Genomic DNA, 16907 nt, shown 5'->3' with positions numbered 1-16907 from the left:
GAATTATCACAAGAACAAAAGAATAATTGAAAGAAAAAGTAAGGATCTAAAGGAAATTTTGCACTTACTAAATGGTTCTCGTAAGTTGTATCTTTTTTCTATATCCTCATATGGATGTATATACAACTTAGATACAAAAGTTGAAGATATACAATTACAAAAAAAAAAGTATTTATGATACATTAATTAGCATTTGACTATATGGGGGATATTATTGAACTTTCATACTTTGAAAGAGTTATTCAACATAATTTTCATTATTATTTATTTAGTTATTTATTTTTTCCAATAATTTTAAACAAAGTTCATGAAATGAATAAGATTATCCGTAAGTTCAGGGATCAAAATAGTTGTTGGGCCAAGTTCATAGGATTTATCATATATTTTACCCTTATTTTTCTTTGAAAACAAAAACTTTCAAAAAAAAAATTAAAAAAAAATACAAAATATAATAAGGAAATAATGAATTCCTGAAGCCTTAGGCATAAAGGCACGTGAGAATCAGATATTTTTGGGATAGATTAGCATATTCTCATCTTTTGATTGGGTATATTCTGCATTAAGGCACTTGTACTTTCTATTTTAAGATGGTTAAAGCTCGGGAAACAAAGTAGCTAAGTAGAGTAGCACAACAATTAAAAAACAAAACATCTTGGATGTTTGTAAGATCTACATTTTATACTAGACGAAATGCCTAATATGTAACGTGGATTAACGATAGTTTTCATAATAAAATAATAATAGACATGTAATTGTATCAGATACATCAGATTTGGTATATCTTATCCTTAAAAGTAGTTATTTTGATTGTACAGGCTCACCGTTATCACGTCAAATTTATATGGTATACTTCAAATTATCCGGACATCGGCTAAATACAGGAATCAATGCTTTTTTAAAATACATTTAAAATATTTTTATCCTGCAAAAAGTGTAAATTCATACTACTCTATTAGTAAAATTTCAATCTCATTTTTAAATACATTTAATTATAAAATTATTTTGCAATTGATATCATTTTTAATTTATACAATTAAATTAATATTTTAATATAAATTATTTATTATTAATAAATTATTTTTTGTAATAAAAATTTCAAAATATTAAATTAAATATAATTAATTAATATTTAAATTAAAAATTGCTTATGAAAATTAATTAGAATTAAAAGAAAAGACATCATTTCATTTATGAAAATAAATTACACAAAAATTATAATAAAAGTTAAATAAAAATTCAACATTAAAAATTTACAAATTTATAAAAAGAATTACTATGTCGCGATATAATATTATTATGTATTCCATTATTTTATTATTCTTGTCTCAAATTCATTAATTACATTATTTTCTTTTGGTAAATTTAATAACATTATTTATATATTATTAATAATAATTGTATTTATAATATTTAACTTAATTAATTAAAGACTATGTGATGTTTATTTTAAGATAATAATAATTATATATCAATTGTCAAATAAATTGACCCTTCTTAATATTAGAGGTGTGAAGATTAGTAATCAGGAGGAGGATAAGGACAGACACTGCTGGGCCTTGACTAATAATGGTTCTTATTCTTGCAAATCGGCCTATGAAGCTTTTACCCCTAATAGGGCTGATCCTCCCTTGGAAATTTGGAAGTCCATTTGGGCCCTCAAAGTCCCCTACCGCATTAGGAGTTTCCTATGGCTGGGAGTCAAAGACAGGCTCCTCACGAATGCAGATAGACACAGAAGGCACTTGGCTGTATCTGGTGCCTGTAGCAGATGCAGCGGCCATGTGGAAACCTTGTGCCATGCTTTGAGGGATTGCCCGAATAGTAGAAAGGTTTGGGAAGGGGTCCTTCCTCACCACATCCTTCCTTCCTTTATGGGGTTCTCTGATATTGACTGGTTCTCTGAAGGCGTTAATGGGAACTTGTTGGCCAGTATGGAGCACGAGGCTATTCTCTTCGCTATTATTTGTCACCAAATGTGGAAATGGAGGAATGAAGAGTTATTTGCTGAGAAGACTGTCTTTATTCCTGACCTCCGGTTTTACTTCTCGAAAAAACTCTATGTTATTACAAAGAGTTTTGAAGGAGAGCCCATGGTTCACCCCTCCCCGGTTAAAGAGGTCCAGTTAGTTGGTTGGAGAAAGCCCAGGGAAGGGGTTGTCAAGTTGAATACGGATGGCTCCTACCTTAGTAATGGCAGAATTGCTGCTGGTGGAGTTCTTCGGGATGCTGGTGGCGCCTGGCTGGCTGGGTTTACCCATAACTTAGGTACGGGCTCCTCCTTTACTGCGGAGCTCTGGGGGATCTTGTCTGGCATTAAACTCGCCATTCGCATGGGTGTTAAAAGACTTTCGGTGGAGTCTGACAATTTGGAGGCTATCAACAGGATTTCGGATAGACAGGCTGTTTGTCTTAAGAGTCAGAATCTCATTAAAGCCATCTTGAGGCTTCGTCCTGCCTTCGATTCTCTTACCTTCTCCCATATTTATAGGGAGCAAAACCGCGTGGCGGATCGCTTGGCAGCTGCTGGGCATGGAGGGATGTTAGGTGTTTCTACCTTTTCCGTTCCTCCTTCTTTTCTGTTACCTTCTCTTCTTGAGGATAGGATTGGGGTCAGTCTTCCTAGAATGATCCCGGGTTAGGTTTTTGTTTGTTTGTTTTTTTTCTTCCCTTCTTACAAAAAAAAATTGTCAAATAAATTGGATATAAATCTTTTTATTTAATTAATATTTAAGATTGGTTGCTACTGTGGGCCCAAGCGAAGCATGCCCTTTCAGGATGCCAAGTCGCTCGAGGGGCTCTAGAGGTCTCACACCTCTTGTTTGCAGATGATTCCCTCATTTTCTGTAGAGCTACGTCAGGGGAAGCCACGCGACTAAAAGCCATACTTGAGCGGTCCGGGAAGAGATCAAAGGGCTCTTTAGGATTCAGTAGTTGTTGGACTTGGGTGGATATCTGGACCTATTGACGATGGTTAGTCGTAATAAACAGACGATGAAGCTAGTTTTTTCCATCCCCTAAGGAGTAAATTGCATACCCAGCTATGGAGTCGATGATCATATCAATACATGGTAAGGGTTATGAATCCTTCAGAGTGGATTTGTTCAGGTCGGTAAAATCTACATAGAGTCTCCACTTTCCATTTGTTTTTTTACTAGTACCATGTTGGCTCTCCACTTTGGGTATTGGACTGGCTCGATGTGACCATAGTCTAGTAGCTTTTTTACCTATGCATTAATAATTTTTATCGCTCTGGCCCATGGTTTCTCCTTTTCTGGTAGATTTCTTTCTATAGATTTGTCTATGTTGAGAGAATGCATCATGACTTTTAGTGAAATGCATGCGATGTCTGCTAGGAACTAAGCGAAGATGTTAATGTTGTCCTTCAAACATTTAGTAATGTCTGTCTTGATGGGCTCAACCAAATCTTCGGCCACCTAGATTGGTTTGCTTCAGCCAACAATGTCGTTTCTAAGGAGCCTACGAGTTCGATTCTTTCTCTTTCCTCCTCCTATTTATCATCTGGCTTTATGTTTAAGGATTCCATGTAAGTCTGATATGCTACCAGTAGTTTTCTTTGGGCGATGGCCATGCCATCCTCAGTTGGGATTTGCCATGCCAGTGGCCTGATTGATAAAGCCCCAACCAAACTAGATAGAAGGGGCCTTCCTACTATGGTAATGCAAGGAAGAGTAGTGTCTACCACGAGGAATTCTGCATTGCTCTTCCATTTAGGTCTAGAATCCCCAATTTCTACGTCCACATGGATGCTGCCTAGAAGGCATATAGTGTGCCCACAGATTCCTACCAAAGATCTAGTGTTCAATCCATGTTTATCGCACCAATGATAACTAAGTATTTGAACCTTGACTAATTGTTTGAACATCTCACTAAGCCTTCCATATATTAACTTGTAAAATAGAACCAAAGTCAGAGAGGAGCTGGAGTCTACCGAACCCTCTTTGATGCCTAAGTCAGTCAAGTGCTTAGGAAGAGTTGAATAGTATGGAATAGTTATGAGATAATAGTTAGCATACCGTATGAGGTGATTATACCTATTTATATATAGGGTTAGCTCGAATCTTTTATCTACTAGAAGTCCTTTAAGTGTTAGGATTCATTCTCCTATTACGAGTCTTGTCCTTAAGAGAAGTTCTTTGTACTATGGAACTATTGACTTAACCGTACGGGGGTTTCTTGTGTAGGGGAAACATATTATGAAAGCTTATTATTGATATGAAGGTCTTTAATCGTTACATGTGGTGTTTAATCTAAGGGCTATGATTCTTCCATGTGTATGATTTGTTTTATACGATATTATAGTTATGATTTTGCATTTTTATAATTTAGAGTCTGCAAATACAGGAATGAGCAAATAAAAAATAGAATGAAAGATAGAATATTACCTTCAAACATAACTTCATATCTAGACGTCCCTTCGAAATGCACCTCCCCTTCGAGGGTTTGGAGGAGAAATGGGGCATTTTTGTTAAGAGGATCTAATAGTTATTCTTTGGTGAAATACAAATCCACCCACGTTAAATAACCACGTATAATCTCTTATTCCTTCGTCAAAGGTGCCAAAGGAGGCCAGTGCTTCTTGTTCACTGGTGCTTTATTCCAAGAAGTCTAAAAGGGAAACCCTACAGGGTACAAAGCTCCCTTCACAGCTTTCCCTTTCTTAATTTTAGAAACCCAAATCCAAAACCAATCCAGTTTGAAGTCCTTTATACTTCACGATTTGTTAGTAGCAAAAGATTTTCGATTGGAGGGAAGCTTCTGGATCAAAATAGAGTCATCTATCCTTTCTCTCATATACAACGTCCATATATGATGAAAGAGTGGTCTGGTCATCTTATGTCCAAATCCTCGCAAATTTTAATTAAACCAAGCAGGTCCATCTAAACATTTGGGGACAGTTGCGCTGAAAAGATATTAAACTCATTTAACACATTCACAGTATTAGGGGAGAAAGGAAGCTTAACCCCATTTTCCAAAAACAACTGATAAAACCCCAAGTGACCTTCAGTCGCCTCATTTAATGCTTGATATGGGGTAGGTAGAGCAATTCCCAAATGTTCAAATTTGGGGTATTGAGAGATGACTTCTGCCAACGAAATCTCATCCAAGTGTGAAGGTTGTTCAAAATTTTTAGGCTTTTGAACTAGAGGTTTTTTAGATTCACAGGTGGGAACTACTTCAGAAAATGCTAGACTTATTACAACCCATGGCACAAATAGAAAAGAAACAACAAAAGAGTCAAGTAACTTACTTGGAAAGAAAAGAGAGAGTCTATTAAAGAAGAAGTCACAAAGCAAAAGATAATAGAAACTCAAAGAACGACTAAAAGCAAGAGAAAAGAAGGAAGAAGAAAATTTAAGAGTCTTTATAGGCATTGAGGGAGATTTAAGAGACATGAAAGGATTCGACGACCTCATTTAATGCTTACAATAATGAAAAGTCGTCGTTCAAGCACTCACACCAATCAAAAGGGAGAGAGAAATGATTGACAGCCACCTAGACAGTCATGCATAGGGCAAAAGGCTACAAATTCCAATGTCCACCTACTTCACGCGATAAGAAAACAATTACCACATTGCCAAAGACTAAAAATAAAAAATAAGGGAGCTGAAGCAATGATAAGCACCAGACAATTTTTTCTACCAAGCATACCGAACCCTAAAGAGCTTAGTTTTTACCAGAAAGAGGAGGGGGACATATGATACGACATGTGGAGTATCAAGAGCCTTCAGATCAAAAGATCAGGTGGAGCATTAAGAGCCTTCATATTAATTGACCATGTGGAGCATTAGGGGCATTCAAATCCAACAACTTCCAGGGACCATTTTCCATAAAGGAAGATCCGCCTGCCCATAAAGTGAAATCATCCGTGTCCTAATAGAAGATGTCTTCCAATAGAAAACGTTCCCTAATAGAAGAAGGTTTCCTAGAGGAAAAAGAATTCATTAAAGCACTATAAATAGATAGGTAAGGCAAAATTCTAAAGGTACGTTGGCATCAGTACTTCATAGTATTTCATTGTCTTTAACCTTTCAAAACCTTTATTTACTTAGACATCGGAGTGGGTTCATCGAATGGCGGCCCCTCCGTGACTGTCTATTCTTTCTTACATGTGGTTAAAAGGAGGAGCCAAAGACGCTTCAGAGACAACATTATCATAAAGTCATGCGTTGAACATTTTCTAAAATTTGCAAAATGCTTCAAATTTTTCTCCAAAAAAAAGAGTACCTTATATAAAAGGCTTAACAGGCACCCAACCCCCTAAACTTGTAACTTTTTTTCACCTGGTCCCCTCAACTTAGGAGACAACCTCTCAACCCCCTCAACTCTCTAAAAACATTACATACAGCCCCTTACACCCCTATGTCCGGTCAAAATATTGACCCGTGTAGAAAACGTGTTTGACTGTTGACCACACCAATGTCACGTGTCACTTTTTTATTAAAATTTTCCATTCTGGCATAAGAATTCTGATCGAAATCCATCTCTGGTAGTTGCTCGCCGAGCAGGTGTCTCAATGGAAAAATTTAATAAAAAATGACACGTGGCATTGGTGTGGTCAACAGTCAAGCGCGTTTTCTACACGGGTCAATATTTTGACCGAACATAGGGGTGTAAGAGGCTGTATGTGATGTTTTTAGAGAGTTGAGGGGGTTGAGAGGTTGTCCCCTAAGTTGAGGGGGCCAGGTGAAAAAAGTTGCAAGTTTAGGGGGTTGGGTGCCTATTAAGCCTATATAAAATAATGAATGTATTACATCATTATTTTTAAGCATTTTTATTGAAAAATGGCTTAATACATCATTTTCCCTTGAATTTCCAAAAAACTTGATTGGTGAACTTTCAAAGTATCACGATAGTCCCCTCAACTTGCATAAAATATCCAGTTAGCCTCTTGAACTTGCGTAAAATGTAACTCGGTTACAAAAAAAGTAAGTTAAATGCGAAAGATGTATTGCACGCGTCTTAAAAAAAAGTAAAACGACCAAAATCGGGGTATGTGGTTATAATATTAGAGAAGACAACAGTTGAGAGGGCTATCGAAACATCTTAAAAATTCAGGGGGCCAATTAAGTTTTTTAGACAAGTTTCAAGGACAAATGATGTATTAAGCCTTGAAAAATCTTTAATTTGTTAACTTCATAAACAATAAAGATTTCTATCACGTTTTGAATAAATACCTTCCACAAATTGTGGAAGTGCAAAATCATAATTTTTTTTTAAGCCTTTCCAATAATTAATTACACTTTTAACTAATTATATAACACCTATCACATTAAGCTTAATCACAGAGTATTCTTAAAATATGGCAAATCCACATATGAATGTCCACGTATCAAATTATAATCAACTAGTATTGTGCACGTACATTGTGCGGGTGAATAAATTTTTTTTTTTTACAAAAATTTAACATTTTAATATTTATTTAAATTTTATATCATTTACCTATAGTGATATTCACTATATTAATATTTTGTTTTAAAATAATTTAAATTTACAAATTGTAAATAAATTAACAAATATACTTTTATAATTTCTTGATAATAATGTTTGGAAGTTGTTGAAGTCATAATCTATTGTCCCTATTTAAATGTTTACAAAAGTCATTCCTTTCCGTTCTTTTATATTTTTTTCTGTATAATCTTGTAATTTTAAAATATTTACTACACTGTGTGGCGATGTTTTTTCAATCAAATTCTAGCTCTCCTCAAAAATATTTTTCTTTGTTTTCTAAAATCTTTGATAAATCTATGAAAGTGAAATAGTTTGTTGCTCAAACAACAGTTTTTTTAAAAGGGCTTTTTCCTTTTATAAAAAGACAATGGGAGCCGGTTTAAACTTGGAAGTTAAACAATGACACATATTCCTTGAAAGGGTAGTTTGTTGATTGAGTCTGGTTCACAAGGATGCGAAATCATTCTAATCATATAACATCTATTTCAATGAAGTAGTCGTAGTGAATGGGTTCATAAAAATGAAGATGAGACTTGCGTTTGCAAGAAAGATAGGGGATGTGCATGATGATTATGTGCATAGAAATAAGTAGATCATTAGAACCTCTATGCTTTTCATGGAGAAAATGAAGAATGAAATATTAATTCTCTAAACCTAGATCGTACTTAAATGTGTTGCCTACATATATTTAACGAGTGTAATTCTGTTTGAAAGTTCCAAATAACACACCATTAATTTTCTCTAGAATTCTGTGTTTTACCATATTGGATGCAATAAAAGATAGTCTGGATCACGAAGTTAGTTTCTGAGTCCCCATTCACAACAAAAATCTGAACACATGCTCATGAAATTACATCTCAATCAAAGACAGTCCATTGAAATGTAAAAACCAACAAAGTTGAGTCAAATAATAATATCGAGGATCCAATAATGAACTGATTGGATCAGCCTTAACCTGATGGTCATGTTAGGTCAATGGGGATTATGACCTTGCTTGGTCGGAACTAGTGCAAGTGGGAGATTGTTGGTGTATGCCCTAGTCCTAAGACATTACATCTTGATTGTACCCTTAATTGGAAGGCAATAATCTATTTTGTTAGTTCACTTGTGCGAATTAACCTAATAAGGATCATTGATTAGTGATATAGTAAACAAATTATTTTCAAAATAGTCTCGTCTAATAAACTACTTTTCCCTCCAGACAGTTTGTCTATCTCGATATAGTGAACATTCTGATTGTCTTGGTACATTGAATGATCTGTCTAGAGAATGTTCACAAGACAAATTTTTTATTTTAAATTTGAAACATAAAAATCCCTAAAAAATTCGAGATCCTGAGCGATCTACCTAACAGAGGGTTGCGCTCGGTAACAATTCGCCCAATGGACTACTGTAGAACATAACAGTCTGCTTCGGTGGATTGCTATGTTCGGGAATTTTTTTTCTAAATCCTGATTTAAAATATTTTTCTATACCGTTTATATATATCCTATATATAATAATAATAATAATAAATCCCTATAATATACGAATCAAAATTCAATTTTAATTATCTTGAATCATAAACCAATATACAACAAAACAATCTTAACGAAATCTAGCGTGAATTCCTTTTTGATACCACTGAAGGAATTTCTATAACCGATTAAAAGATGGAAAACAAATTTAATCAAAGAAATGCTATAACTTAAATACATAAAAAAAAGTAAGATTTTCATCTATGATCCTAAATGCTGGGTCAATAACTTTAAACTTAGATTGCTAAGAGTATCTTGGATATTATATAATACATTTTCTAATATATACCAATTAGTTTATAATTTAACATCTTATTAAAACAAAGATCTAATATTTTTATATTATAATTAAATTTTTTAATAATATTTATTAGTTAATCGTTAATTTTAATCCATATAATTTTAAATAAAAATATATAATTTAAAAAACATAATAATAAATTTAAATTTATTAATTAATATTTACCACTAAAATGTAGTTAGATGAATATGTTTATCATGTTACTAGTTTTTTAAAGGAACAAAACAATATTGCTATAAAGTCTCAATCAAATGATTTATCCGATTTTGCTTCTGTGATTCAAGACTGTAGATTTCAACTCTTAAATAATCGAGAGTTCTCGGTAAATTATGTTCATAAATTAGCAAATGAGACTACTCACTTAGTTGCTAGGCATTCATGTTCCAATGCTAATCTTTTCTTTTCAAAGGTAAAGACAATCTGGCTAACATCAGTTCTGGGACTGGATATTCAATCCTATTAAAGACTTCAATTTTATTTAAAAAAAAACAATATTTGTTTGAATAAATAGTAATAATTGTTAGACAAACAATTACATCTGTCTTAAAAATATTAGATGTGATTAACCAAAAAACAAAACAGACACAGAAAAATATACAGACAATAAAACTGGAAATTAAAAGGAAAGAGTTAGACAAATCTGAAGCCTGTATTAGCAGTTTCCTTAAGACAGATGTCGTCGCTATTGACGATCGTCTCCCAGGATACAACAAATTACGCAAGCGAACTCAAACCGTGTGTAGCCTAGTTATCACCGGAGTAAGAAAACAAGAACAATGTGAACAGACAAAAGTATTTTGAAAAAAATTCAACAACAACTTTTTTCCATCAACTGTGAATTTGACATTCCATTCTATATTAATAGAACTTGAAAGGATATGTCTTTTCACGAACGAACACGACTGTACAGGACAGACACGACTATTCACGTACGAACACGACTGTTCACGACTGTTCATGAAAGGAGGTGTTTGTTGGTATTTAAATTAATAAATAATTTTATTCAAAATTTTCCAACAATCCCCCACATGAATAAAATTAGAAGCGAGACGATTACGAAATGGTGATAACTTTCTACAGAAGATATCTGCATAGGATAGGTAGCTAATGTACCTTGAACCTTCCCTTGTGAAAGTATATTTACTTTACTGGCTGACTAGTAGACGCGATGCCGTTGAACTATTCTGCCGTTTGTGTAAACGATGATATACCCCACACAGATATCAACATAACACAGTATAGGTTCTCATGGTTATATTCGTTATGGTCATGAACATCGCCTGGTTCTGCGAGAGTTTAAGAGAACTAGGCCCCACACTAGTCTCCATCGAAGCGACCCCACTTCACTCTGACATAGGTGATTTATTTGCTCAGAATACTGACGCACAATGTATCATTAGAAGCATATAGCTTAACCTTTTTCCGTTGGTGTCACTGTTTACATCTAGGAATGGACGAGGGTTTAACCCCCACAGTGAACGCGTTGTCCCTTTGAACCTAGATCTTAGGATCTCCAGTCAACTAGGTAGGGTTTTTCTTCACATAATGCCTCTTCTCTATGGGCTTTAGTCTCACTCATTCCTTTCGATGATTTTTCAATTTGATCTCGGTTTAACCTCTAGGTTAGCGGATCCACTGTGTTATCCTTTGATTCTACAAAATCAATTAGAATAACACTCGTTAAGATCAATTGACTAATAGTGTTATCACACAGAAGCTTTTCTACCCGAGTTCATCACTTGGAAGCTTTTCCATCATTGTGACGTACTTATTTTAAGGCGATTTGATTTCTACATTTTTAGTGAATTTCATAAATTAAATCTAGCCAACTAATGTTCATCTACCAGCGTCTAACTCGGCTAGTTAACATCACTACTCAGATTTTTCAATTTATGACATTTCACATTTCTAATGTAAATTCACCCTTATGCGCGAGAATATTAAATATGGAATTTTCACATATCATCATCATCTCTAAAGAAAACGTATTTTCTTTTATCACAAAGTCTTTAAAATTCATACCAATGAATTTTCCTAGACTTTTAGTGCGGCTTACACATTGCCACTGGTACAAGTAGGCCTACTGCCTCTGAAGTAACCGTATTCTTAAAACCGGATTCATCTTCAATTAATATATGTACCAACACATGCCAAACTGCAATTAAGAAAATAAATAACAATTTATTTCCTGAAATTCCAAACAAACAATGTTAGTATCGTAAAATTATAATCTATTACCAAATAGATAACAACAGATTATTAATAACACAAATATAAATTATATATATATATATTAAGTTGTCCTCCAATCTGTCCCAATATAATTTTTCAATTATGATCTGTTCGTCCAGATAATCCATCATCAAGGTATTTTTGTTTGTCAAAACAACTACCAAAAGTTGCAGGTATCAAAAGTGAAATAAAGAAAAATAACTTTAGATATACTAAAGTTTCCTTATCAATAACTTAAAAAATACAACTATAAAGGATTCTTCGAATTTCCTTCCAACTAATCCTTCCTTTTACTAAATTAAAAGATATATTTATGCCACAATACCCATTCAGAGAGTTTTTGCATGACATTTCATCTCTCTCAAATAATTACTCAAGAGCATACAAATATGAGCACTTTAGGCTATTCGCATGATAACAAAATTAATTTTGAGAACTAACTTCAACAGCAATTTAATTGCATTTAATCTAGCATACAGATAGTTCTAACAAAACATAATATGATCAGATAAACTCAATACAGTAAACAATTGATACAATAATAAAGCAAAGTGAAACATGTTATGTGCTCAATCACATTCCTCACATAAGCTAAATAAACAATTCAATTCAAAGTCCGAATTTCCAAAGTTTGTAATAATACTTAGCTTTTGGTCATACGAACTTTCTGCATTTCTGTCAATATTTCGGAAAGACTTAAAATTCGTTCCATACAATGTTTCTGCATATGTTCTTTGGAAAATCAGCAAATAATTTGATGTCTTAAGAATGTTAGATAAACGTAATTCTGTTTTAAGAATGTTAGACAAACGTAATTCTGTCTTAAGAATGTTAGACAAACGATTACGTCCGTCTTAAAAATGTTAGATGTGATTAACCAAAAAACAAAACAGACACAGAAAAAATATACAGACAATAAAACTGAAAATTAAAAGGAAAGAGTTAGACAAATCTGAGGTCTGTATTAGCAGTTTCCTTAAGACAGATGTCGTCACTATTGACGATCGTCTCCCAGGATACAACAGATTATGCAAGCGAACTCAAACCGTGTGTAGACTAGTTATCACCGGAGTAGGAAAACAAGAACAATGTGAAAAGACAAAAGTATTTTGAAAAACTTCAACAACAGCTTTTTTCCATCAACTGTGAATTTGACATTCCATTCTATATTAATAGAACTTGAAAGGGTATGTCTTTTCACGAACGAACACGACTGTACAGGACAGACACGACTATTCATGTACGAACACGACTGTTCACGACGGACACGACTGTTCATGAAAGGAGATGTTTGTTGGTATTTAAATTAATAAATAAATTTATTCAAAATTTTCCAAGGATAAAAATTTCTTTTAAAAAGAGATTTAGCAATAAAATAATTGAAAAATCCATAAACCTATATATTTTTTTAAAATTAAAGATTTTTTTAGTGCAAAAAGCTAATTAAAATCTATTTTCAACATAATCAAAACCTGTTTAAAACCTTTAGGCGGAAGAATAAAAAAAAAATTGAGGCTTGGCTCCATTTTTTTCTTCTTCCGCCACACAGAGCCTAATCCATAAAGGACCTCTTTAATAGGCTAGTGGGCTTATAAACAAGGTTAAACATCACCCACCCACCGGTGAAGATATATATAATATATAATTTGGGATGACTATTACGGTAGATTTGCCCTTACATTGCAACAGCTGTATAAATTGGAGAAAATTAAAATTTAGAATATTTTTTAATCTAGAAAACAAACAATAAAAATAAAACTATTAAATTACATAAATATCTTGCAATTTTTTGTGAATAATTTTAAAGCCGGGCATAGAAAGAAAAGGGTAGGGTTATTTGGAAAGAAGAAATTTAAACAAATAATTATGGCGCTTTTTCCAATCTTGCAATTTTTTATTTAACCAAAAAATTAGTAAACATTTCAAATAAAATAGGATTCTATAAAAGCTTGGCAATGCTCTAGTGTATAAACAGTAGGTCCCTCCTTTCATCAACACCAACCAGAAAGGAAGAGAAAGAAGACGGTGAATAATATTTCTTCCGGTAGCTCAGCCGTACTGCCATGGCGTTGCCGATCAAGTACATTACTAAAGAAGAGCTACAAACTCACACAAAACCAGACGATCTCTGGATCTCGATACAGGGCAAGATCTATAATGTTACTAATTGGAAAAAGGATCATCCCGGCGGCGAGTTTCTTTTGCTTCATCTTGCAGGTCAAGACGTTACAGACGCATACGTTGCCTATCATCCTGGCACCGCCTGGAAATATCTTGACAATTTCTTCACCGGTTATTATCTTAAAGACTACTCTGTTTCTGAGGTTTCCAAAGATTATCGGAAATTGATCGCTGAGTTCACAAAAGCGGGTCTTTTTGAGAAGAAAGGCCACACTACATTTTTTACTCTTTGTGCCGTACTGGTATTGTTTGCTGCTAGTGTTTATGGTATTCTATACAGTAATAGCGCATGGATACATTTGCTTTGTGGTGGTGTAATTGGGTTTTTGTGGATTCAAAGTGGCTGGATTGGCCATGATTCTGGCCATTATCGGGTTATGTCAACCCCCGGTTGGAATCGTCTAACCCAGATCCTAACAGGCAATTGTCTCGCCGGGATTAGTATTGGCTGGTGGAAGTTTAACCATAACACTCATCACATTGCTTGTAACAATCTCAATTACGATCCAGATCTGCAGCACATGCCTATGTTTGCGGTATCTTCAAAATTTTTCAGTTCAATTAGGTCTTATTTTTATGAAAGAAAGATGAATTTCGATTCTTTTACCAGGTTTATGGTTAGCTATCAGCATTTGACCTATTATCCAGTGATGTGTTTTGCTAGGATCAATTTGTTTGCTCAGTCTATTATCCTTTTGTCATCTAAGAAAAAAGTACCAAATAGGGGTCAAGAGATTTTAGGAGTGCTTGTGTTTTGGATTTGGTATCCATTGCTTGTTTCTTACTTGCCCAATTGGGGGGAAAGAGTGATGTTTGTTATTGCCAGTTTTTCAGTTACTGGGATTCAGCATGTTCAATTTACATTAAACCATTTTTCATCCCATGTTTATCTTGGTGCTCCTAGTGGGAATGATTGGTTTGAGAAGCAGACGATGGGAACACTTAATATAAATTGCTCAACTTGGATGGATTGGTTTCATGGTGGATTGCAGTTTCAGATTGAACACCATCTGTTTCCCCGATTGCCTCGATGCAATCTTAGGAAAATCTCGCCATTTGTGATTGAGCTGTGCAAGAAGCATAACTTGCCTTACAATTCTGCATCATTTTACAAGGCTAATGAAATGACATTGAAGACTCTTCGGACTGCCGCCTTGCAAGCTAGGGATCTCACAAACCCAGTTCCAAAGAATTTAGTTTGGGAAGCTGTTAATACCCATGGATGAGATGGGGATCCTGTGAAGCTTTTATGTTTTTACGGTTATTTATGTATGGCTATTGAAGTGAGTATGACTTCATTTGATTGATAGATATCCAAGGGCAGAATAGATTAGATTTAAGTTGAAGAAAATAAGTATCTGTCACTTGTTGGTTAAGGCTTCAATAGATTGTTATTTTGAGGTTGCAATTATTCCTTTTTAGTTTTTGGATTAGGTAAAAGATCATTCATACTGACTACCCTGCAAGTTGATGTGTTTCTGCTCAGCTGTGCAGCAAAGAAACTAGTGGGATGTGTATTATCTGTTGATCCATCCATCCATCCATCGCTTGCTTTTGATGGTATTGCTGTTCTCTTCAATATATTTATATATTTGGATTGTTTTCCACTTGTTTATCATTTGAAAGCTTATGTATTTCGAAGAAAAGCCTTTCTTTTTTGGCTGCATTTTATTGTGTCTGCTAACGCTATGATTCGTTTTGATACAAATCTCTTTCATGGTATCTCACAACTTTTTCATGGTATCTCACAACTTTAAAACAGTTTACAGATATACACCTTACTAATGTAATGGAGTCATTATCTCTTCATTTTCGATACGAGATTGAGTTGATTATTGTTTTAATTCCCATCTTTCAAAGTTATTTCTTGTTCAAATCTCACATCCGGTGCCATGTTACCCCTAAGGACCAGATGAGTAGGTAAAATATTTAGAAGCATCCTTTGCATGAAGTATGACACATCAATTGGTTATTCTGTTGTGTTGATTGTAAGGTAGTTGATTGTTTGGTGGAAAAAGGAGGCCTTTCCATCCTTTTTCAGATACGGATGGATACATGTGCATATCATTGATTCTTTCACTTGTATGATAAGCTCAGGTGGGGCGCTGAATTTCAGGACCTAAATGTTCCACGTAAGATCTCATATCCAATTACAAGAATTCAAGATCATTCATCGCCTCTTCTTTATCTTTAGGCTTAGGGCTTAATACATATGGCTAAAAAAAATCAAACTTTCAATTTACAAATATTTCATTACCCCTTTCAATCTACTCATCACTTTAATTTATACTGTAAGTCTTCATTACTTAGATGATGCCATATCAGAAGATTGATGTGGCCATCTGAGTGGAGGGATCAGCACTGATCCCGAACCATGATAGAATTTTTCATTATTTAAGGGTTAACAAACCAATTTGTAAATTTAAATATCAATTAGCTTTTTAAACCAACAATATGAGTACGTGTTAAACCTTATCTTTATATTCACTTGGTTCATGATTCTACACTTTTGTGCATACATATACATGATTAATGAATTGATAGTATGGATGGTAATGGGTAGGGTATCCGCGGGTAGTACTAATCTCAAATCCTTATCTGTTTATTTTTTAATTATCCGTATCTGTCTCATTATCCTAATGGGTATACTTTTTTGCATCCCATACCCGTCCCATTTAATTCGCAGGTACCCGCGGGTACCCTTACCCATTAAGAATCAATAAATAAAACAAAAAATATTACAAATTTAACAAAGTATAAATTTAATAAATCATCCATTTAAAAATTGAACAAATTAAACATTAATCAATAAGAATAAAATAGCTTAGTGGTATCACTCAATGGTTGAAGAACAAAAGGTAGGTAAGGGTTAAAATCTAACGTCTTTACATCTAAAAAACAATAATATTTTTTAATATATAAAAGAGTTATGACGGGTAATGGATACCCTAGGGATAATCCCATACCCCTCCCATTACTCTTACGAGTAATGGTTTTGATCTCATACACGTCCTATACATTTTTATATAAGGTACATCTAATTCCATTAGGATTGAGTAATACCGGATACATATGGATACAATACCGATTGCATCCCTAATTGATAGGGCTATCATAGTCTCTTTTTTTCCCTGAAAATATCTTGTGCAAAAGTTGGAGAAGAGAGTTAAAAATCCTCTCTATTATTGAAGAGTTCTTATTGGGTG

The 16907-nt window shown here is 34.0% G+C and overlaps 1 protein-coding gene across 1 annotated transcript; it reads left to right on the top strand.

Annotated features, from left to right (window-relative positions):
• Window positions 1-13439: 13439 nt before the first annotated feature.
• On the top strand, window positions 13440-15319 carry LOC136203285 (acyl-lipid (9-3)-desaturase-like). The gene has a single exon (XM_065994403.1). It carries the CDS (start codon window positions 13584-13586, stop codon window positions 14925-14927), a length of 1344 nt encoding a protein of 447 aa, XP_065850475.1. The 5' UTR covers window positions 13440-13583; the 3' UTR covers window positions 14928-15319.
• The last annotated feature ends 1588 nt before the right edge of the window (window positions 15320-16907 follow it).

Source organism: Euphorbia lathyris, chromosome 8 (assembly GCF_963576675.1).
Source record: "Euphorbia lathyris chromosome 8, ddEupLath1.1, whole genome shotgun sequence".
Classification (NCBI taxonomy): domain Eukaryota; kingdom Viridiplantae; phylum Streptophyta; class Magnoliopsida; order Malpighiales; family Euphorbiaceae; genus Euphorbia; species Euphorbia lathyris.
This window is presented reverse-complemented; position numbering and strand designations above follow the sequence as displayed.

What these genes read in the sequence shown, in the direction of transcription:
- LOC136203285 (XM_065994403.1), top strand. Translation starts at nt 13,584, where the DNA reads ATGGCGTTGCCGATCAAGTACATTACTAAAGAAGAGCTACAAACTCAC.